The 23,634-nt window shown below is 42.7% G+C and overlaps 2 protein-coding genes across 15 annotated transcripts in view; one reads left to right on the top strand and one right to left on the bottom strand.

Annotated features, from left to right (window-relative positions):
* The first annotated feature begins 4 nt into the window (after positions 1-4).
* On the top strand, positions 5-1,274 carry LOC4813383 (uncharacterized). Of its 3 annotated transcripts, none has more exons than XM_001353675.4 (4): positions 5-417; positions 485-695; positions 753-846; positions 904-1,230. In XM_001353675.4, exons 1-4 carry the CDS (start codon positions 246-248, stop codon positions 1,042-1,044), a joined length of 618 nt encoding a protein of 205 aa, XP_001353711.4. In that variant the 5' UTR covers positions 5-245; the 3' UTR covers positions 1,045-1,230. The 3 variants fall into 3 exon arrangements, with proteins under 3 accessions (XP_001353711.4, XP_033240779.1, XP_015043070.2); XM_015187584.2 differs by having other exon boundaries at positions 8-417; positions 907-1,274; XM_033384888.1 differs by lacking the exon at positions 904-1,230 and having other exon boundaries at positions 485-699.
* bma (SCY1-like protein bma) overlaps positions 1,064-23,634 on the bottom strand; it is a 57,265-nt gene continuing 34,694 nt past the window's right edge. For 5 of the 12 annotated variants that reach the window (XM_033384883.1, XM_033384885.1, XM_033384884.1 and 2 more), the window contains 18 exons: positions 21,969-23,097; positions 21,767-21,892; positions 21,593-21,691; positions 20,232-20,396; positions 20,049-20,169; positions 19,828-19,923; positions 19,624-19,769; positions 19,068-19,198; positions 16,702-16,816; positions 16,047-16,192; positions 14,798-14,951; positions 14,375-14,551; positions 14,205-14,277; positions 13,728-13,864; positions 13,452-13,665; positions 11,790-12,043; positions 10,874-10,936; positions 1,145-7,571 (listed from right to left, as the gene is read on the bottom strand). In XM_033384883.1, coding sequence (XP_033240774.1) covers positions 7,254-7,571; positions 10,874-10,936; positions 11,790-12,043; positions 13,452-13,665; positions 13,728-13,864; positions 14,205-14,277; positions 14,375-14,551; positions 14,798-14,951; positions 16,047-16,192; positions 16,702-16,816; positions 19,068-19,198; positions 19,624-19,769; positions 19,828-19,923; positions 20,049-20,169; positions 20,232-20,396; positions 21,593-21,691; positions 21,767-21,892; positions 21,969-22,151 — 2,718 coding nt within the window. In that variant the 5' untranslated portion in view covers positions 22,152-23,097 and the 3' untranslated portion in view covers positions 1,145-7,253. Of the gene's footprint in view, positions 7,572-8,418; positions 8,437-10,873; positions 10,937-11,789; positions 12,044-13,451; positions 13,666-13,727; positions 13,865-14,204; positions 14,278-14,374; positions 14,552-14,797; positions 14,952-16,046; positions 16,193-16,701; positions 16,817-19,067; positions 19,199-19,623; positions 19,770-19,827; positions 19,924-20,048; positions 20,170-20,231; positions 20,397-21,592; positions 21,692-21,766; positions 21,893-21,968; positions 23,098-23,634 lie in introns of those variants that run through there. The other 7 variants (XM_015187591.2, XM_015187587.2, XM_015187586.2 and 4 more) reach the window with 7 other exon arrangements.

Genomic DNA, 23,634 nt, shown 5'->3' with positions numbered 1-23,634 from the left:
ATACTGACGAACTCAAGTTCTATTATACACATTCCTCGTTTTTGATATTCCGTCGAATATTATTGGCTATATTGAACATTTAGCTATGCCATCATTATTTTATCCAATTGTTGGATAAATTGTTTACTTGACTGGTTTATTTTAAATACTTTAAATAGGTCAAACAAATTAGTAGCGATTGACAACGCTTCAGCAACAGCTGATAGTGTTTTGATTCGGGAGCTCCGCGGCGCAACAATAATATAATGGAAAAAGATAAACCAAAGCCTCAAATGGAGAAATCTGTGAAGAAAAGAAAGTCCGCATTAACTAATCCCACGAAGCAGCGCGTTCTGAAGTTCTTGGAAAAGAAGGGTTTCTCGCCGGAGAACCTGAAGATGGCCACCGAAAATGTGAAAAATGCCGAGGCCATAATTGGTAAGAGCTTCCCAAACCAATCAAACAGCGCAACATAAGGCGAAAACTAATCCCAAACAAATCCTAGAGTACATGGTCAACAGCTGTCAAGATGCAGAGGCGAAGGTGAAGCACGAATGCGAGTCGCTCAGTTTCAACAACATCAACCAGTGGCTGGAGCTGATGAAGACCACGCAGCTGTCCGGGCGCTGCGAGTACGAAGCAGCCGCCGTTGTCAACTCCATACTACGCAACGAGCGGCTGCCATCGGAGGAAGATATGAATGGCATCGATTTGACGTAGGTACATGCCCAAAAACATATACGTACATTTGTGACTAACGAATGCCTTTATAGTGCGGCCTATAAATTCCTAAGCAATGCACTGATGGGAAAGCCACAGGAGAAAATGAGTGATACAACCAAAGCATTCCTGTCCAGAGAAGTTGAGGTATGACTCTGTCTTCCGTTCATTTAGACCAGATACAAATTAACATACTTCCCTCAGCAGCTGATAGCCGAGGCCAACACAGATGAATCGGACGAGGCGGCCCGAGACATGGGGCGGCGCTTGCACCACGGCATAGAGTACGACTATCAGGCACAGCCCCACAAGTGCAGCCTGGACCCGCTCTTCCAGGACGAATGACAAACATGAACGTTGTTGATTCATTTCCACACATTTATTAAACATTTAAATTCAATTTTTGTTTTATACACGTACACATACTCCTTGCACTTTTGTGGCTCCATTCCATCATTAAATCCATCTATCCCACATGATTATACATATGTATTCCTAACCATTGTACGAGTACGCATAGATATTAGATAATTACACCCATAATTAAGTACTTTACTATAAACAGTTGAAGCACATTTAAAATCTAGAATTCCTTTAGTACACAATTACTTCAAGTAGTGTAAGTACGAGTATATGAAAAAGAGCTGGGTCTTAACATGGCCTCAACATCGGGTCTAGCCAAACATTTATTGTGCATGATTGTTTTCAATTTCAATAAATCTTGTTGCCAATTTGTAAGTTCGTCATAGACTAGAGTTAGAATAGAGTTTTAGTTTTGGTTTTGCTTTTTGTTTTGCTTTGTTTTAAACTTTAAGAGGCATAAAAACAGTTGAGTGCTGCTTGACTCTCATAGCATCACAATAGATCACAAGAGACAGAGTTGGTTTTCCATTATATAGTTTAGAGGATAACCGAAGAGGATGATCATACACACAATCAGAGTTACATTCAAATATACGACAAATACAAATACATATACATATAATACCCTTTAATATTACCATTAGTGTTCTCATTAAACTTATGTATGTATGTATTTTCACACAATCAAATGCAATTCAATATTCAATAATGTACACATAATATAACTCTTAAGTGTTCAGTTCAGTCCAGTTTGAGCTTTTAGTTTTCCCCTTTTTTTTTGGATTGTTTTTGTTTAGTTTAAATTAATTAAAATTAAGTTAATCTAATTTATGTATACATATGATTAAGTCCTAGTAAACCGTAAACCATATCGATATGCCTTGTCTAAGATCCGTAGATCGAACGTTAAAATCAATAAAAATCAAAACTCAGACTCAACAAAAAGCAACAGAGACTTCAAATTCAGGTGCACAAGCTCGAATCCCCCAAAAAAGAGTGGAGGATCGGGCAAACATAACGACAACAACAACATAACAGATGATGGACAACAGAATGATTTGAATTATCAAAATGAAAAGCATGTCGTGTCGGTAGAATTTTGATTGTCCCGTTCCCGTTCGTGTCGTTCAGAGCATAGTAGTACTACATACGAGTATATACGATATAAAGTTATATAAGTTCTAGCGTGTTCTGTGTAGAGTTCGTCTTGGTTACCTTCTCTCTTGTATACATATATAAATTCATATTTGGTTTTCCATCTCGATTCCGCTAAAGCTACCACAACAATGATAATTGTAATGTATTCATTTATGAGTACTATGAAGATTCAAGAGTTTACCATTTACCATTAATATATATATGCACTATACATATTTGTAGTTGCTGATTTATCAATGCCCTGCCCAACGATACAAATTGACTATAGATTTGGGATTCAGACAAAATTTGTTCAGGTTTTGGTTCTGTTTCAGGCTCGGGTTTCGGTTTCATGGTTGTGGCGGAGTGGACATTTCGTATTTTTTTTGTTGTTGTTTTTGTTTTTGTTCTGGATATCGTGTAGTATTTACCTTAGTAGTAGTTTTGGGGTGCGGACAGAGTGTACGAGTATTATGTATTGTATTTTATGGAATTCATGATTTGATGTACAGAGATTCATTACTTGAAAGCGTGAGATAAATTGGGTCACGATTCTGGATTATAAATAAACTCTTCTGTTTCTCCCTTTCCCTTTTAACATGGTTATTTATGCACGTACATATGTATGTATTGTATATTCATTTTGATTGCTTCTGCTGTAAAGCTCTGAGATAAGTTTGATTTTGCTTGTGCCGATTTTTAGGTACACTCCTAGGTACACGATTTATTTTTTATACGAATACGAGTATATATGTATGTATGTACGAGTATGTATGTATTAATATCTGTGAGGTTTTTTATATATGTGTGTATGTATGTATGTATAAGCGATATGACCTGATGTCGCCCTTCAAAAGAGAAGGTCTAAATATACGAAATAATTAAGATCTGAAGGAAATTCTTGGCAATTCTTATGAATAATATTGCATTGGAGAGATTTTGTTTTGGAAAAGCGCATCTCATCGGTGGTCCGAAGTTCCATCTGTCTGAGGCTGAGATGTTGATGCTAAATGATTTGGCTTGATTATTCATGTTCTCTAAATAATTCGAAAAATATTCATATGTTATAGGTATGTAGGTAGTATTTGTATGACACATAAAGGAAGTGGCTAAGTACTTTTGCCTATCATAAACATATTGTATAATAAGTATGATAAATATATCCAAGTATTGTTAGAGTTTCTACGAATTGATTGCATTTGGCATTGTGTTTTTTCTTTGTAGGGGTTCTCTATGGCATCAAAATGTACTCGTGAGTGTGTGTTGTGTTGTGTTTCATTTTGTTTGATTGTGTTTGACACTCATCATTTTTCATTTCATCATTTGGATAAATTATTTTAAAATTGGTTTTCCTTGGTGATATTCTTGGTACGAGTATTTTCGATTATAAGATTACGAGCATTGTTGCGCTCTTTGGTCACATCAAATTGGATTTTGGCTAGTAATAACATTTAGAGTTTCGAGTGAAATACATATTTAAGCTTGCCTTGCTCTTGGTTTACGTTTACAATTTAATATCTGTATAACGCTAATATAAGTTGATTACTGGACCGAAATTGCATTGAAAAGTAATTAGATTCTTTTGAATGGTATTTATCTGTTTCTGTTTTCGTTTCTTTAGTTACGTCCGGAGAATAGTTGATACTGTAATAGAGTTGTTGCAAGATAATTAGGCCATCAATCTGGTTGTTTCACACGATTTTTAAAATACATATTACGGTGCTATTGGTATTTTTATTTGGGGATTATTATCTATCTACGGATACGGATACGTATATGGGTACGAAAACGGGGCAAATACGATTAAGATGGGATCAGTTGCTGCTAGTCTCACATACATACCGATCCGTTAAAGTTACGGATACGGATGCGGATGTTACGATATTACGGGTTTTACGAATTACAGGAAAATACACCAACAAATTGTAGACAGGGAGAGAGAAACTGGGGAGCATTATTACACATATGATAGTTATTATTATATTATTACAATTATATATTTAAAAAAAAAATTTAGATAGACATAGACATCAGTTTTAAGGGATAATTGGAGGGTTGGGTCATGCACTCGATCGGCTCGGGGATCCTTTGCTGGATATCTGGATCTTCTGGGATCTGTTGGGTTAAACTTTTTTCATACGAGTACAATGCAAACTACGGACATCTATCTAAGAGCAGTTTAAACTCTTTTTAGTACTTATGTGTGTGTGTGTGTGTGTATGTTTGCGTGTGTGTGTGTGTTTGGCTCTCACTGGATGGATGGATTAATGGATGGATGTGTTGTGGGTCTGATGAGTGTCTACAGAACTACTACTAAGGTACAATTGTGGATGAGTGTGGGCATTAGTGTGGACTGCAGTGAGCTTTGGAGGGGGCGGGTGGGGTGGGAGTATCTACTGGGGAGACCTTTCCTCCAGGCGACTTACATTCAACCACAAATATGGGTTCGTTTAGTAGTTACTCTTGGCGATCTCTTTTTGTTGATAGTAGATCTTTTTAGATCTTTGTCGCAGACTCAGAAAGCGAGAACTTTTGAACTCTTAAGGCACATTTCGAAGTAATAATAATCATAATTATAAGTACAACTTACAGTAGGAATGAAACAGCGAAAGCAAAATAAAAACCAAAAAAAACAAACTCAAATCTGAAGTGCTAGGTATAGATACAGCGGGTTGGTGGGATTTTTGGGGACGGCGGGGTTGTATTGTTTTTATATATGGGGGAACAACACTGACTGTGCAACAAAGGCGAAGCATTAGCATTAGATATACAATACAATTAACAGTTACAATAAATTCGCAATGTCTTAATAGTAATAGTAGAGTAGTAGTTGAAATACAAATACAAATGCGTATCAACAGCTGGTAAGTCGGTTGATAGATTTGGTATAGATTTATAGATCAGATTCATATAGGTTCGTAGCTTTATAGTTGGTAGCAGCCCTCTAAAGCCTTCAGTGTCAGTCAATCAATCAAGTATATATACAATCAAGTAAATATGTATATATATATATATATATATATATATGTATATATATGTATATCATACAATATCTCTATCTTCAGCTGCTGCTATCTTCAGCTTGGTTCGGTTCGGTTCGGTTTTAGTTGGCTTTTTCAGCTTCGATATTTTCGATAGTTTCTCTCCTTTTGTTGTTGTATTTCCGAAATATTTATTGTGCAGTTCAGATGGGCAGAAAGTAAAATGGCAAGTCAAGTAGTACAAATACAATACACATAGGAGCAGAACACCACAATTATGCAATAGTCATAGCCCCGAGGGACGATCGTCCCCAGGTAAAAGCAGGAACAACCACAAACTGAAAGTACAGATACATATATTCCATATAAATAGCATGCATTTTTAACTGGTCGTTTATTTGTATCTTGACTATCTTTTACTTCAGTTTAAGTTCTAGGATAGTTCTGTATCGCTTCACCAATTATACATATAAAGGTCATACCCGTAGCAAAGGTTCAAGTTTCTCTTCTAGTCTCAGCCATATTTACATATGTACATTGATCTCAGCTCAGTTTTGAATATAGTTTTAGTAGTATCTTGAGTCTTTGCATATGGGCTTGGATTGAGCTTCAAATATTAAATATTTGATCAAATTTGGGCACATTGCCTGGAATCTCCTTAACTACTCAAGTAGGGCGTTATGAAATAAATGGCAAGCAAACAACTCATGCAAAATGCAAAAAAAAAACAATGGAAACTAAACAAAAATAGTATTCAAATACCAAAAGAAAAAGAGGGAAATACTAAAATTAAAAAAATAAATACCGATGTATCCTAATGGAAATCAGCTCTTAAAACTTATTGGTTGGTCCTTAAAGTTGTACGACTATCATATAGTATAACTTTCGCCTTATGAGAATGGCTGACCGGGTGAGTGGGTGAGCGGGTGGGGAGGGCGGGGCGTGTATTTAATTCCAACATTAATCCGATAAATTCATACTTATGGGGACTTATGATCTAATCATCGAAACTGACTATGTGATTTCTTTTCAAATACGTTTACCAGGACGACAATGATAAGGTATACTATTAAAAAAAAAAACATTAACATCACGTTCCGCACATAAAAACTAACATACACACTGTACTTGAATAAATATCGGATATTGGCACTAGTGTGCATGTTTGTTGGTGAGGACTTGGAGCTCTCTCAATTTTTTTTTTAGTTTTTTTCGAACTAAAATAGATAATCGATCTTCGACAGATCGAAATGTCTTTGGAAGATGGTTTTAGGTGTTCTTGTTGTCTTTGTTAAAAAATAAATGTAGAGGTAGAGAGACAGGGACAGGTACAGGTACAGGTAAGAGGTACGATCATATACGATATCATAATCAACAATCAATAGAAATAACAATAATAATAATGATAATATTAAGTTTCCAATTGGGCTATGTGGTACGTATAGATATAACTTTGTTACGACTTCGGATATGTTTCCAACATTAACATTTATGGTACATACAAATATATAGGACTTGAATAAATTCTTCAAAAAAACAGCTTTACTCGTTCTATGTATATATGTATGTATATATATAGAGTATGTAAGTAAATATATAATTGATATAATTATTTTGTTTTGTTTTGTTTTTGGTTTACTTTTAGCATCAACTGTATGTAATTATTACGTATGTATGTCTAGGCCATAGTAGGTCTCATAGTAGTATGGTAGGTACATTCATTCATTAATATTGTAGGTAATGCAATGTAATTTAATTGATTGTTTGCTTCATTTTACCCTCTGCCCCCACTTGCAAATACAACGTTTTATTCGATTTTGCTTTGCTTTCGATCTATAACATTATTTCCATTCAGTTTTCGATTCAGTTCTTAGAGATTCAAAACTTTGGCGGTGGTTTAAGATTAAAATTCATGTTCTGCAGCTGTGCAGCTGTGTAGCGCACATTGTTGAGATTCTGATTGTAATTGTAGCCGTAATGGTAGCTGCTGCTGTTGCTGGCGCTTGGATTGACGTACCCGAATCTGAGCGAATCGGCGGGGGGCTGGGCCCCGCCGATTTCGTTCAGGTTATATTATTGACTGAATGTGATATTGAGTGACGGACACTTTCGGACGTTGGTGTGGCTGTGGCTGATGCTGTTGCGCGCGCCATTCACCCGCAACAGCGGCACCGGACTAACCGTGCCGGATACGGAAGTTAATTGTCTTACCATGCCGGATCCCAGCTGCTGCAGTATGCCCGATCCAGAGCCGAGAGGACCCGATGATAGAACCGTCGACTGTCGGCGCGACCTTATCGACTGCATGCTCGACGACAACAAGAACGGAACACTGCTCGAGGTGTTCGGCATGGAGCCACCCTGTTTTTGGGAGTACAATAAAGGAGATTTCTTTGGAAGATTAGTCAAGGCTTGTCATATGTAATCGTCTATCTGGATTGGATTGGTGGATGCGATTTGGTCATACTTATACATAATTCGGTTATTATTGAATATTTTTTGTGCTATGTACAAAGTATTCGATGTGCGTGGGTGTGTGAGTGTCAGTGTCAGTGTCAGTGTTAGTTTGAGTCTCTCGAACCCAAGGCATTATTCATGAGTGGCTCTGACAGAGAAGAAGTATACATTTAGCTGATTGTGCAACAAACAAACAATCAAACAAACCAACAAACCAACGAAGCAACAAACAACAAAACGAAACGAAAGCAAAGATTTTTGGCAAAGTCGAAAGTCAAACTCGAAACTCAATCAATCGACAGACAGACATGAGAATGTTTTGATCCAAAAAACATTGATACAAACGAATATAAACGAATATAAGCGGTACGAGAATACTTATAGAATGGGTATAGATATATGGACATAGTATGTATGTATGTATTTACATATGCGAATGAATATACATACACTCCAAATTATTCAAGTACTCAAATCAGATTTGGTCTCGTCGTCGAAATGGGGTGGTGGCTTGTGGGGTTTGGAGCTGGGAGTTGGGGGCTGGATAAGGGGCCGCATCAAATGAAATCAAATTACATTAACATAAAATTTAATATCAGCATACTTCTGAGTGTGTGTGTGTGTGAGTATGAGTGTGTGTGTATGTGTGTGTGTGTGTATGTGCGTGTCTAGACCTTAAATAGTTGAAAGGCAGAATAAGAGAGTGTATGCGAAGGAGACCGTGATGGAAAATTCAAAGAAAATTAAATTGAAAATCCGAAATTATGAAACGTGTACTCACGATCATGCTCCGTGCAAGCTGCGAATTTTTTAATTTTATTTTATACGTATAATCGATTTTATTTTATTTTTTTTTGTATTTGTTCGTGTTCGTACATGAAATGAAGAACGGAAAGTACATTCATGAAAAAAACGCAGCCTTTTAACGCATATGTACATATGTATTGATTGTATCTGTATCTGTGCCTGTGTCCGTGTCTGTGCCTGTATCTGTATCTGGGCCTGGGCCTGGAGCGTGTCTGTGTGTGTGTGTTTTTGGCTGGTAAAAGGAACAACCCGGGGTTAAACATGATTCCACTGCGCTGCTGTTCAAAGATTCAGCAACAGCAACAGCAACGAAAATGCACAACAAAAATCTGGCTTTTATTTTCTTTTCGTTTTTATCAAGACATACCAATACACATATGCATATATAATACGTATAGTGTCCATGTGTACATATGTGTGTCTGTGTGTGTCGGTGTACATATCTCTTGAGTTTTTGTTATTTTGTTTTCCTGGATAAAAACGCAACATGAACAGAGGGAAATGGGAAGGAAACCAAATTAACATTGAGCACGATCAGGACATTTAATGAATAAGTAGGTAGGTATACGAGTATTTAGAACAGTATAGTAAAGTATCGCATAATAGATATATGTATAAACATAAGCTGCAGTTGTTTATTCTGTTGTATTGGCTACTGATGGCGGGTCCTCCATTTAGTCTTCATGGCTTCACCGTCGTTTAATGGCCCTTCGATGTTAGCCATAAGAATAGAGACGAGTTAATTAGCTTAACTTTGGTCATTTAAGAGATAGATCCTTTTGAATGAAAGTCCTATCGGATATCAAAGTTGTTTCTCCCCCGAACACTTTATATATATTTGTAATTAATCCATCATCAAAAAAATGCTTTTTCTGAAATTCAATATTCAATTGGACCTCGGTAGCTATGAAATAAACGCTTCTTTCAAGTTTCAAAGTTTCCACGACTTTCAACACATTATTTGTTACGAAGCCCCAGAAATTTCGGCGCTTACATTTTTGCATTGATGATTTTTCCGTTCTCAAATTTGATTAGACTCTCCACTTCATAACATTTACATCTTTGAACATCGATATTCAGATACTTTCCATTACATTTTCGTGTAGGCCTCTCTTTAACACGCACACTTGGAACACAAAATGTAATAAGTAAGTAGGAAAAGAATGTAACATGAACACCAAAAAACAAGAAAAATTGTATAGAATCGACTCTATTATGTACACAATACGGGTTATTAGCATAAGCTTCCATTTGGCCTGGCTGGAGGCGGGGCAAGACCCAGAGATAGAGAGAGATGTACAAAGAGATGCAGACACAGCTCTCAAGAACAGAACTCTTGAATCGCTGTGCAGGAGCAACACAAAAAACAAACCAGAATTTAACGAAAACGATGAAGAACAAGTTAAAGATAGGAGACATAAACAGAAACAGTAACACATACAGTATGTAGCAACAGCGCAGCAAAATGCATAGAAGGGCGAACAAAAATCAAAATGGAGGGAAAATTAAAAACAACATAGGACCACAGAATATGGAAACAAAATCCATTCAAATAACAGCACAAGAACGAGTACGGATACGGATACGAGAACAGCAACGAGAGAGATTCAGACAGCAAGTCAAATTCATATTCAAACTCAATTTTCAGTCTCAAAAAACACATCAAAAGAGACGCAGCGAGTGACGCTTGCGAGTGAGCGAGTAAGCGAACGAGTCGAGTAGGCGAGCAAACGAGTAGAAACTGGTTGGAAACGGTTAGAAACGAAAACGATCCAAGGTGCACCAACTACCTTTGGCATGGATGGAGGGATGGACAGAAACAAGAACGAGAACAAGAACCGTTGCAAGCTTGAACGAGTGTGTATGTTTTTTTGTTGTTGCTTGTAATGTTTGTGTGTCTGTGTGTATTTAGAGAGAGACAGCGGGACAGAGTTGAGTTTTGTTGAGTGCGTTTAGGAGACGACAACGATAACAGTACAACGAGACAGACAACAACGAGACAAGGCAAAGTCAATTTCGATGCTGGCTGGATGCTGCCCACAACTCGCACAAGAACATTATACGATCCGAATACGATTAGGTCTAACCATGTCTAGACTTTGACCTATACCCTTGCAGAGGCTATGCGTTTGGCTTAAGGTATGTAAGGAGAAAGCTGAAATGACTGTTTGATGGGTGAGTCAGTTTATCTTTCATTTATTTTTTAGATGTATCTTTTAAGATATAACATATCATAGGACTTCAGTACTATAGTACTTTAGTGGAACAGATTCCCGTTCAAAAGACATTGCAAAGAAAAATTCGTTATACAACATGAACGGCAATACCCAACAATTTCAAGCCCAGCAAAGGTATAGCATCTTCGACGTGGTCGAAGCGGTGAGTTTTCGACATAGTAGATGACAGATTGCTGTGTTTTTTTGACTTACAACATATACCGAAGTCGAGGGCACCGATAGACTCGATCCAGAGCTACCGCGGGCACCACCGTACTAAATGTTTTAGAGAGTGGAGATCGAATGACCCCGATGAGGAGGACAACGTTATTTTGTTCATTTTGTGTGCCACACGTGTGGTGGGGGGTTTTTTTTTTTTGTTTTTTTGTGTGGGGAGAGTGGAGATAAGAGATAAGAGAGCGTGTGTTAGAGCTTTTGTTGAATGTTGACTTCATAGCGGTGGGGCTTTTGGAGGGTAGTGGGGATAATGAGATAATCAATTACATAACCACATTCATAAAAAATCAAACTGGGAAATGAAACGGAACTGAGAAGGAAACTTAAAAGTGAAACTGAAATGAGAACGGAATGTTTCTTGTCTGGTTTTGTGGCAATGTTTGCTTCAAGCAGCTTGTGGTGGCAACTGTTAACTGTTAACGGTAACTGTAATTGTAGACTGAAATTAAACACGCTAAACGCTACGCTAGGCGCTATAGCTATATGGCTATAAGGCTATATGGCTATATGGCTATGATATCGCTATTTGGATATAGTAGTAGTTATAGTTCAACTGGATATATGATGACACATGGGCTGCTGAAAGAGCCAAACGAAACGAAGGGCGGACTCAAACGAAATTCCAATAAAAGATGATAAAAGTGACTTTGTGTGGCCCTTTGTGGCCGCCGAAAGTCAATTGAAAGGGAAGAGGCCCGAAATGAAACAACGAAAGTGAAAAGCCACAACAAACAATGGCAATGGCGGCCACAAAATGAACGACAAACAAGAATGAAAATTCAAAAAAGGAAAACGGAAAGCAACAAATGAAAACCGAATTTCGAAAACGAACAAAAAACTGGTACTGGATCTGAAGGCTCGCCCAGTGGCGTGGCAGACACAAACAACTTACAGTTGGCGGCGACAAATTGATGGCGGAGCCCCGGCGCTCCTGTGGCCCAATGCTTGAGTGGCGTCGCGTCGGTAGGCCGCTGCCCGGCGTGCCGCCCGGCGATGAGGCGCACGAGGGCGCGATGCGGATCTTGGGTGTCATCAGCGTGTTGTCCGAGAGCCGTCGATTGGGGAACACGTTCCCAACGCGCAGGAAATTGCTATCCGGCGACGATGGCGAGCAGCCGAACCACCAGCCACCCAGCATTCCAGACCCTGCCGCAGAAACAGAGACAAAAGGTAAATTTACATCCACATACATTGAAGGAATAGAGAGAGAGAAAGAGAGAGCGAGAGAGAGGGATAGCACAAGAGAGATATACAATTACGTGTTCGCTGACAGGGCCAGCATTCGGTGTTCTGAGCCCAGCTAATTAAGTCTAATAATGTTCGCGGTCGAGGCCTGAAAACAGAGGCACGTAGCCGTAGCCCCACGCACTCACTACCAAAAAACCACCAAACCCCAGAACGACCCATCATTTCAGAGCTGCTCCACCCATCCACAATCCTTCCGTTGGCTGGTTCTGTCACTGTCAAGGACATTCGCACATTTTGCGGTTGCGGCCGCTGCATATGACTCTTGTTGGCTCCCTAACCAGACCCTGACACCTGGCATCTCCACCCCCGCCCCCCTCCCCGTGCACGTCTCCGTGGCTTCTGGTTATGCCACCAGGCGAGGCACATTTTGTGGCAATACATGGGCGTAAGTTATTAACTTGAATATCAAGTTTATCCATTCACTTTGTAGTTTATTGGGGTGGCTTGTTGCGAAGATGAGTAGAGTTTTCCGCAGTTATAAAGTATATGCAAAATGTTTGTATTCATATTCATAAAGAGTATACTCGTATAGAGCTCTTCTGGCTTTAAGACATAGCTACTGCAAACAGGAGTAACCTGTCTTTAAACATGGATGCCTCATAGTCTTAGGTTTAAGCGTAAACGCTTAGTTACTTATGAATACAAAGAATACCATCTATTCTCAGAAAAATGCAACCATTTGTAAATGTTGGCCCTTTTGTGCTGTCTTTTGAGAACCACAAACGGACTGGCTCTGTTTGTTTGCCAAAGACAGAGACGCCCCCCATAGAGAAGAAGACTCTCAACTTTTCAATACGCAGCAGGCTGACATGTGGACAGCTGACATGGGGGCGGTCAGGGCCAGGGCCAAGCTTACATTTCTGGCAAATTGTTAGTTGCCAAGAAACTGCAGGAAGATGAGTGGAGAGTACAGGGTGGTGCAGGGCCAGGGCCATGGCCAGGGCCAGGGCCGAGTCGTGTCATGTCTACACGCGATTAAGGCCATCATAATAAATCATCATTAGGGCAAAGGTTCATTAGGCGCCTGCACTGCTGATACACCGGATAATACCTGGCCGCGGGCGCAGCTTTTAATTTTCATTTTGGTTATTATAAAATTATCATTTTCCTAATAATACAATTAAAGGCTCCGCACAATGGCCACACAATGGACAGAGAGAGATAGAAATGAGAGAATTAGGGCTTCCGTCACGTTCGATAGGTATCAAATTTGAAATCACGACTAAAATTTCCAATTATAAATGACCGGAGGCCGCATAATTAAGGATGTACATATTACTGGTACTGCCACAGCCCCACCACTTACCGCCAGAGTTCTTACGGGCCATGTCCTCGGCACTAGAGGTCTTGCGCTGATCTATGCGCAGGTTGGGGATGTTGAAGGGCGGCGCGTTCATGTTGTCCGTTGAGAATTGGTGGCGCAGTGTCCGGTGTCGCTCGGGCGAGGCCATCGACAGGTTGTCCAGCTTCAATTTATTCCGCTGCTGTCGATCGATGGCCTCCAGCATCTGCTGCAGTACCTGACATAAGGGAGGAACAGAGTGCTAGTCTGAAAAAATTCTAGAGCATTCAGGGGACTTACTTCAAGCAGATAGCAATAGTGTTCGAAATTGAGTGCCGGATTTACGGTGTGCGGTATGAGCAGAGGCAGCACGTTGGTGGCCATGGTCTCCACGCTCAGGCCGTATGATTTGTCCACAAACAGCTTATGATAGATGCCTGTGGAATCGAAGAGCAACAGAGACTCTTGTGATAAGCTCTTGGCTCTCCAACAGTGCGTTTCAGGATTTGCGGCTTATTCCATTCGCAGTTCCGTACAATCCCGAAACGCACTGTTGGCATATGTTTGCATCCACATATTCGCAATCGCATAGATACAATCGAATATTCATGTATGAGTGTGTTTGTGTGGGTTGTATCTGTGAGAGGCCAGCAAGCTCGCAAATTGAGTTTTATGCAAGTTAATTAGTTTTTGGCTATCGGCGATGGGCAAAAACAATGCGGACTGTTGTTTTTGTCTGTGAAATTGAACGAGAAGGCATTGTCTGGGTCAACTTACGCACAGTACGCATGATGATATCCGGATCGGGTATGCGTATATTGGCCAGCAGCGGTAGGACCTCCTCCATGACCTGCACACAAATTACACAGACGATTTATCGAACTCAGTTGGGGCTTAAAACTGAAAAAAGAAAAACAAAACAAAAAAGGGTGCAGCACAGCACTCACCTGTGCCCGCTCCATGCGGTCCATTACTCGCTCAATGCACATGAGCACATTCTGCACTATCTTCGGATCAGTAATGTTCTTCTCGAATACCAATTTGACCTTGGGCAGGACCATGCGGCGAATGGAGAGCTCATCGATGCTGTCAAAGACATTGGCCACAGCCACAACGGCGGCACTCTAAAGCAGAAAGAAACCACAAAACAACGATATGGAAATTCATGAACATGACTAGCGAACGCCCCCCCAGGCTCTTTCTATGGCCTGAGTCGCAGTTAATTAAGAAATTGCTGGTGTGCTGTGCGAGTGCCTCGTAATTACACAACGAGCTCTGTCAACCCATTTCCATTCTCCGGCAGCCGGCAGCCGTCTGTCTTTCTCTCTGTCAAAACTCATTTGCATAGCCCAAGAAAGCAGAGCACTCACCTGCACTTGTATCGTGGATCCGTCGAAGGAGCAGAATAGCATCGGCATTATGTCTGTGGTAACATCCTCCGGCTTCGTCTTCTCAATAATCAAATGCAAATTCTCAAGTATCGTAACGCTTGCCTGAATGGATTTCGGTGTATTGTAGACGATTCTGAAAGGCGACAGACAGCCAGAGAGACAGAGAGCGATACGCCACAGATGTGATTAGATAAAAGTTGTCCCTGACTTATGGCCGGATTGTAGGAAGAAACGAATTACTAAAAATAAACGCATTAGTCCGTGTCCGTTCCGTGCCGTGTCCTTTGTGGTTGTGTCGTGTGGAAAACTTTTTCGGCAGGGTGTCAATAAGCGCCTTACAAGTGGCCAGAAACTTTGCCAGCAACTTTCCAGCAAAGTGCGAATATAGTGAGCGCGAACCGGAGCTCTCCGGGATCTCCGGGCTTTGTGTGTTTCACTAATTTATGCACGGCTGCCACAAAAGGTGAGAGCACCCTCCCACGGCATAGTAGTTGAGCTGGGAAAGTTTGCAGCTTCCACTTGAGCTCTATAAATTACAATATGAACTGTCGTGTCCTCCCAGCTCCGGCCGCCCTACTGAGCGCAATAAAATGTCATGAAAATTAAATAACAGAAAAAGTGTCCGAAAAGTTTTTCAATTGTTTAAGCAAACAGTTGTGGGAGATCTCCAGGATCCTGGTATACGGAAAGGGAAACCAAGACGAAGACGAAGACGAAAAATGGAGAGAAAGAGAAACTCCGGAAGCTGCCCTAACAATGAGAGCACTACTTACCGCCGGACTTTATATGAATGAATATGAATAGGTGTAATGAATACATTTACGGTTACTCTTATTTGAATGAATGAATCTTCACTTCGATTGGGTACTTATCGGATATAATAAAGGATAATAACAGCGCGTTAGTTGATGAAGAGCTTTCGAAACACGAATTTAATCAGTCCATTCTCTATTTCCCATATCAAGTAATAATTTGTCAGGTTTTTAGTTTAGTTTATAGAACATTTTATATATAAACAGCTAGTTCAAGATAGTTTAAATATTTCCGCCACCATCATGGTGACCCCCTAACATCTAGTCACCGATCTTATACAAATTCCTATTCTACTTTCATCTCTAACCTGCAGCTCAAGTCCCAGTTTCCCATTAGGGTCTGCTCTCAGCTAAATTTCCTTTCCATTCACAAGTTTCAAAACTATTCACTATTACTATACAAAGGTATTACTTACTTCATTGTGGCGGACATCAAAGCATCGTACTCGAAGTGCGTGGCTTCCTGGACAAAGAGCATGACGGGCTGCAGGACTGCGGCCAGGACCTCGTTATTGTTGATCTCCGACTTGAGCATTGGCCAAATGGTCTGCCACCAAAGTTTCTGAAGACGGAGAGAAAGAGAGAGAGAGAAAAAAGGTGCATAAAAGTGAGAGAACAGACACAGTCATTAACTAGTCTATGGCATTTCAATTGCCGATGGTAAGCTGTCATTAACGGTGTCGGACAATGGCCAAAGCCCTTCCACCTTCCGCTTCAGGCTCCATTGTTGTCCGGGTTCCTGTTCCGTGCCTGTTGTTGATGGCTTGACACCCCACGGCCCCGCTCTGTGCTCGGAGCCAGAAAAACAAAAGGACACTCGTTTGCAGCAACATTTTTGTCCAACTGTCATAAAACGGCCCGTAATTCACAAATTGTTTGGCCGTAAAGCGCACAACGTGGCGCCGTGGTAAATGATTAATGCGCTGTCTGTTCCCTACTCCACTGGACTCCTCTTCCCAAACCAAATACCAAAAAGAAGTAAAATATAGAAAACCCAAAAATGGCTGCATCCGTTTCCGGTTAGAGCCCTGAGAGACAGAGACAGACACAGAAACAGTGACGGAGACTTACACGTGGTATCACCGGCATGGCCTCTATCAAGGTGGTCTTGTAGAACTGGGACTTCTGCTGCGTGTCCTTCATGTTGACCACGTCCAGGAACTTGAGAGCATTTATAGCCGGATCGCTGTGGAAGATGCAAAAGAACCTTAAGTCGCAAGTATCGTATCAAATTAAATTAAATTTCACCATCTGCCTGTCAGTTTGGGTAAATATGGTACGAGTGCAAGTACTCTTGAATAAAATCGCACGTATTTCAAACGAATATTTAACGCATTTTATATAATCTCTTTAAAGTGCTTAATTGCAGTTTTTCGCTACGAATTGGATTAGTGGCTAAATGGTAGGCAATTAAATGTAAAACTCGAATATTCAATTCATCAACAGACAAATTAAAACACACCGAATATTAACTAAACGAAATATTTATGTATCTCGGCAGGGACTTCAATTAAAATATTAAGCCCCATTCCGCCCGGTCACACCCTCGGGGCCACGGAGTGCGGTGGCGCTGCCACAACTTTCTGAATACTCAGAATTTTAAATACTCGTACTTTTCATTGTTATGTAAATGCGAATTGCTGAAATTTAATTGCCAAAAAGTGTTTACTTTCGACCACATTCTGTGAATACCAAACCCCTTTATTGGTCTAAGTCTGTTATCTGTGGCGGAGCAGGCCAAGAGGGTCCTTGGCTGGGAAATTGCTCAGAAAATGAGAAATACAGTTGTATTGTTTGCCGCTGAGCAGAAAGTTGCATTGACAAATCCGCACGGTGCGCTTTGATAAACAATGAAACTAATTCGAATTACGTATGCGCCGTGTTGCACGCGGCAACAGATGCTGTCCGGCTTACTTGCCTTCTTGTCGACTTAATCAGCGCAACCAACCAAGCAAAATCATATTTCAAGTATATCCATCTACCTAAGAGTCGGTGAGTCGCGGAGTCTCGGAGCCGCGGAGTCACGGAGTCGGGGCGAAACTCTGTGGCAGAGTAAGTAAGGAAAGTTAGCTTGCCACTGATTGCCAAGACACTCGAGACATTTGCATACGCAGCTAAAAACGCGGAAAATGTTGACAACATTTAAATTAACTTCAAAGTGCTGCCACCAACCTGGCTGACAGACTGACTGCCTGGCCAACAGGGAGGAAGGAGGAAGATGGGGGAATGGGAAGACGCTCGAGATGGGAGAGGCAGTGGCAGAGCGGCACTGGAGATGGTGATGCCGATAGAGCGGAAGAGCCGAAGGGAAAGTGATGGAAGTGGAGCAGCACGCTGTTGCTGTCCCTGTTGCTGCTTCTGTCAGCGTGTTTAGAGTCGCACAAAGATGGGTGTAACGCGAGGTATATCAGACTGAAGGTCTACCATGCAACGTACACTTTCACTGCACTTTAAATATACATATACAAGATATTGTTAGAAACACCAAAACCGTTTCCTTCTTGCAGGTATTTTTTCCAAGGAAAGTGGTTCTATCATAGAGGATTTAGCCTTGATAAAATGTTTCTACTTTGAGGCCACTTCTTTTATTTTCCTTCCTTTCACATTTCCATTATCAAATCTTTATTTTAGATTGTATGCGGTATCCACTCGCTGGGGCGCCTCATGGAATCGTCATCTGTGTTCGCTGTACTGCCATTGCCACTTCAGCTATGCCCCATCTCCCCCAGCGACCAGCATCATCTTTGGCTTTGTTTGTCTAAGCGCGGCACGCCTGCACGGCCGGACTCCTACTCCCTCCGCAGATCTCTCCAGGAGGCAGGAGGCAAACAGCTGCTGTCGTCATAAATCCCAGAGTCAGGCAGGCAGGCAGGCAGGCAGGGAGGCAGCAAGACAGGAAGGCAGGTCCTAGGAGATGCCTCCAACTGCCACTTGAATTCCACTACTAGAGCACAATCAGCTGAAAAGCTTCCACTCCAGCTCTGACCTTCATTCATCTCCCTTTCAGCTCCGCGTAGAACATTCGCCGCGCTACCATTCATCTCTTCCACTTCCGTGTGGGACCTTCTCGGAGCTTCCAGCCTCCATTCACTTTGCATTGTGTATGTCTTTCAGGTCTGATTACCGTTTTCATTTGGCAAACAGACGTAATTAAAGCGTATGTGTGTCTTCGTTGCTTGAATGGTTGATGTTGGTGCAAAAAAAAAGTGAAACCTTCAATTGAATTTCAGCTACAAATTGGCTTAGAGATTGCGTGTCCCACCACCACATCAAACCACACATATTCAGGTAAATGTGTGTGTGTGTGCTTTCAGCAGGTGTCAATTACATTTAAAACTCAACAAAAAAAAACTTTGTGTGAAAAAACTACACAAATTGCTATTACTCTGACGACTGTTGTACGCTTTAGCTGAAAGTTAATTAATTTATCCACTCACATGAAGTACTTGATCAACTGCAGAAGCTGGGCGGTGGGCCGGGCCGTTGCATCCCGACTGGCCATGCGCGAAGTGGCCTCCTGCAGGGCAATGGGCAGACGAGGCATCAACTTGTGGACCATATCATCCAACTGTTAGGGACAGCAGAGGGAAAAGGGGGGAAAAGTATAAGCATAACCGAAATAAACTTGGCCACAACATTAGAAACCACTTGAGGACAAGTCCAATGCCCCAGACAGGACGAAAAGTTTTAATGACAAACGCCTGGGGGGGCTACGGCTACGGCTACAGCTACAGCTACAGCTTCTGTTTGCTCCGCTCCGTCACCTGTCCGCACAAGTGGCAAAATAATTAGAGTTTCAAGTGGACTTTTTGATTACATTTGCATTTGACAAAGCTGCGAATCTAATTACAGCAGGCAAACAAGCCAAACTCGAAAGAGCCCACAGACCAGAATCCACAGCCCAGAAGCAGCCAAGCGGAGCGATTCTGGAAACTTTTTATCCAACCAATTGGCACTTGTCCTTCGATGTAGATCCCTCTGCTATTTACGCACCGTTTCCATTTGCTTGGCATAGTTGGAGGTGGAGTTTCCGGCCTGTATCAGGGGCCTGCCATTGTTGAATACAGCACAGATCACCATTCCCAATGAGAACATATCGCTGAGCAGACTGCACTTGGACGTTGACTGTGTTTCGGGTGCTAAAATATATCACAATATACAAATTATCGAAGATACAAATGAATGATGCGAATTTACCCATAAAATCCAGATTCGGCTGGGCCATCTTTGATACCCTGTTACTCCACGGCGGACACGGAATTGAGCTATTCAAATCAGTCTCATTCATTCTTTCTGCAATGCGAATATGAATACAAATTGCCATTCCGCCCCACACACCCGTCAGTTCAATTCATTTCAATTTGGCCTATGGACAGTGGCCACAATATACTACCACGAGTAGTGGTAGTGGTACTCACCCACATACTCCATGCCAGCTAGCTTCCATATACCGCGTTTAGTTATTAGTACAGAGGATGGACACACATTTCGATGAATTACGTGACCGGAATAGTGAAGATACGCCAGGGCCTCCGTCAGCTGCAGGACAACATACAGCATACAATATCCGAGCGAAGGCCACACTCCCACCTGCCACTCACCTGAAGAAAGCCGTATTTGAGTTCCATGTCCAAGAAGCTGTATTCCTTTGCATGAGCGGGCCGCTGCGGCTGGACGCCCGCCGGCCCCTGTGTCTGGGCCGGACCCACTCCGGCGCCCGCTCCACCAGCAGCTGCCACATTCGCATTGTCATAGGTCTTCGACTCCTGCACGAGCAGACGGATAGACAGACGGGCAATAAAGAGTTAGTGCCTAATCCCGGTCTGAGCTCGTCGTAACGTTGCCTTTTCGTTGGGATCACTCTTTGGAGCCCGACCAAATGGCAACCTTCGAATCATAACTTAAAAATTTCCATTGCATTTGATGATAAGCCACTTAAACTCGCTCTCTCGCTCTCCCCCTCTCTCTCTGTTTGTTTTTTCCAACCTTTGATTTGCTTTTCCAATTTTTCATTGGTTCTGTGAGGGGCAATTTGTTTGTGCTCTGTGTTTTACCTTTGGCAATTTTCAAAGTAATTCAACTGGAATTGACTTTCCTTGAGACTGAAAAACTATTCGAAAGGTACTGTTCTGCTCTTTGGGTAATTGTTTTGTGTTTTGTGCTGTGTGTTGTATGTTGCTGTTTCTGTAAGAAATTTTGTTGTGTGCACCTCAATACACTTTCGAGCAGGAGTACAGGTACAGTGCGTTTCAAAGATATACGAATAACAAAACTATACTGATAGGGGATATTTCTTGACTACTAACTTTATCCTTTTATTGATTAAATTTGTATAAAAACTATACCCAAGCGAATCAACATTATTATATCCCATTATTTAGATACACTTTAGATGATTTCTATATCTATATCTATAACGGAACGTACTGTCCGAGCGTATCAACGTCAGAGCTGGGCGGCCCCAAACCGAAGCTCTTTATTGACTCAATCCTGGCAGCGTAAACTTTCTCATAGACATAGTAACACGCAAACGCACCCAGTGTAATTCGATTTAGTTGTGTGAGTGTGCTGGCTGGCTGGATGGTTGGCTGGCTGGCGTTTGTGTTCCTGTCATGCATACCCAGTAGTTCTGCCTCATTCTCTGGTGAAGAAGGCACTGGGCTGAAAGTCAAACTATGCACTTGACTTTACGCTGCAGAGAAACTTTAACAAAACACTGAAGGGGCCAGGGAAAGAGCCAGGGAAAGAGCTGGGGAAAGAGCCAGGACCAGAGCCACAGCAGAAACAACAATCAACATAGAACAATCTTAGCCGTTCCCTCCCTTGTGGGAGTAGCAGCAGGGAGGAACAGGCAGGACTGACTACCTTTAGGCCTCGATCCAAGCGACAAACACACAAATTGCATGTCCGTGTCGGTGTCAGAAACCCACAACTGAAACCGAAAACTAAAACTCAAACTCACATGGAAGGCCAGCACATTCGAGAGGCTGGCAAAGATGGGCTCCGAGGCGAAGGCCAGGGTGTCCGCACTCTCCTCTACGGTGTGATAGATCTGGAGTATCTGTAGAAAGAGAGTACCAGAAAGGAGACCTTCGAAAAAGTAATTATCGATGGGGGAGACAGGGCCGGCACTCACTCTGGGATGGCGAAAGCGTTCTAGTGTCTTCACCGAGCTCTTGAGCAGCTCGGTTATGGTCTCCTTGCGACGCGGCTTGTGCAGCTTCTCCGCAACCTTTTTCTCGAAAATAAACACCGAGCATTCCTGCCAGAAAGAAACACGGGGAGCATTTCCATTTGTGGCAAGTAGTTTTCGTGCTTTTGGGTATTGGGAAACTCACCTTGTTGTCGCTTTTGCGGTACGCATCGTGTATGCGCCAGGCCAACTCTGGCCCGGCACAAGCCACCGGCTTGCCAATCTCAAAGTACTGCGTAATGGGATTGCCATCGGCGACACTCTGCGACGTGGTGGCTGCGGCCACGTTGGTGCTTTTGAATTTGGCAAACATTGTGCCAGCGGGCATACCATCGATTAGCTTCGAGAATACATTCGAGAAGCTGCCCTGTCGCTTCGGGCCCGGCTGTACGGGCGCGCTGCCGATGGTTGGGGCAGATCCGGCCCCTCCTCCAGCAACTGATGGATCCCCGAGTGTTGCACCTGGTACACTCGCGGGGGATGATGATGATGAAAGAGATGATAGACGTCCGCGTTGTCCAGCTCCAGCTCCTGTTCCTAATCCCACACCTGAGGCAGCGCCCACACCCACACCGCCCACACCGCTACCGATACCGACTCCAACGCCGACGCCCAATGCCACTCCATTAAATGTGTCGCATTTCGTTTGAATCACCGCCGCATCGCCAAGGCCGAGTCCATTCACGACACCACCACCACCGCCGGGGTAGAGAGACCCTCGCTTGAGAAGACTCACGTGCGGAGAGGGCGGGCCCCCGATGGAGGAGACCTTGCTGCGCTCCGCTAGGCTTATGTCGAGCACCGTGCTGGCGCTCCGCTGCCGTGACGCAATCGTTCCCGGTCCCGCTCCCAGACCCACACCGACAGCAGCCACACCTCCGCCCAGACCTCCGCCTCCAAACTGCTGCTGCTGGCCAGCCCTGGCTGGTGAACCCGCTGCCACCGCTGCCGCTGCCACTGCACCTGAACCTGGACCACCACCACCCACTCCAACTCCGACTCCCACACCCCCTCCTACGCCCGCTCCTGGTCCTGGTCCCACTCCTGCCGCTGCACCGCCAGCCGGTGCTATTCCGATAGCGCTGCCACTGCGACCGCGTTGCACCTCCTCGACACTATCCAAACGAGAGAAAATTCTGGCCGCCGTTGTTGCCGTTGTCTTGGATGTCTGCCCAGCCGCCAATCAGGAGTCGCGTTTCCGCTTCCTTTCGCTGGCCTACGTAACAGTCGCTTGGTCGTCTCCTTGGAGCGCTGCTTTCCTTTCAAGTTCGTGGCTGCAATGAGAGCAGGGGGAGCAGAAATATATATAAATTTCACTGTAATTGCGGCCACTTCACAGTACTCATCCGCCAACCGGCTACCGGGTTGTCCCGACAACGGAGTCATGAGCCGGAGCTGGAGCCGGAGCCCGGCTGAAAGCTCGAAACCCTCATTGCACTTAATGCGCTTATGGGCGCCGACTCGACCCGACCTTTGTGTTCCATTCATACGTTCATTAAGTGCCAGCAAAGCGAGGGTTAAACTCGTTTGCTAGAATCCCCCCTAATAGCCAAAAGCCCAACAGTATTATACATTTACTGCGAATCACCTTCAGAAGGGAAATCCCAGATGCATTTTCACAACAATCTCTGTGCTTTAATATAAAAATAAACTAATAGTTGGTGTACATTTAAATTTGGAACTACCTCTCCCCGGGGATCTCAAATCGAAACATTCATTCGATACCATCCGATGTAGAAACTAACGGAGGAAGAAATGGGCGAATACATCAAGAGTTTTGGTAATCAGCTTTTAGTCAGTATTCTAGAATT

Source organism: Drosophila pseudoobscura, chromosome X, assembly GCF_009870125.1.
Source record: "Drosophila pseudoobscura strain MV-25-SWS-2005 chromosome X, UCI_Dpse_MV25, whole genome shotgun sequence".
In the NCBI taxonomy this organism is placed as follows: Eukaryota; Metazoa; Arthropoda; class Insecta; order Diptera; family Drosophilidae; genus Drosophila; species Drosophila pseudoobscura.
This window is presented reverse-complemented; position numbering and strand designations above follow the sequence as displayed.

What these genes read in the sequence shown, in the direction of transcription:
- LOC4813383 (XM_001353675.4), top strand. Translation starts at nt 246, where the DNA reads ATGGAAAAAGATAAACCAAAGCCTCAAATGGAGAAATCTGTGAAGAAA. An exon ending in AAATGCCGAGGCCATAATTG is followed by an intron (nt 418 to 484) that starts GTAAGAGCTTCC and finishes AACAAATCCTAG; the next exon opens with AGTACATGGTCAACAGCTGT. An exon ending in TCCTGTCCAGAGAAGTTGAG is followed by an intron (nt 847 to 903) that starts GTATGACTCTGT and finishes TACTTCCCTCAG; the next exon opens with CAGCTGATAGCCGAGGCCAA.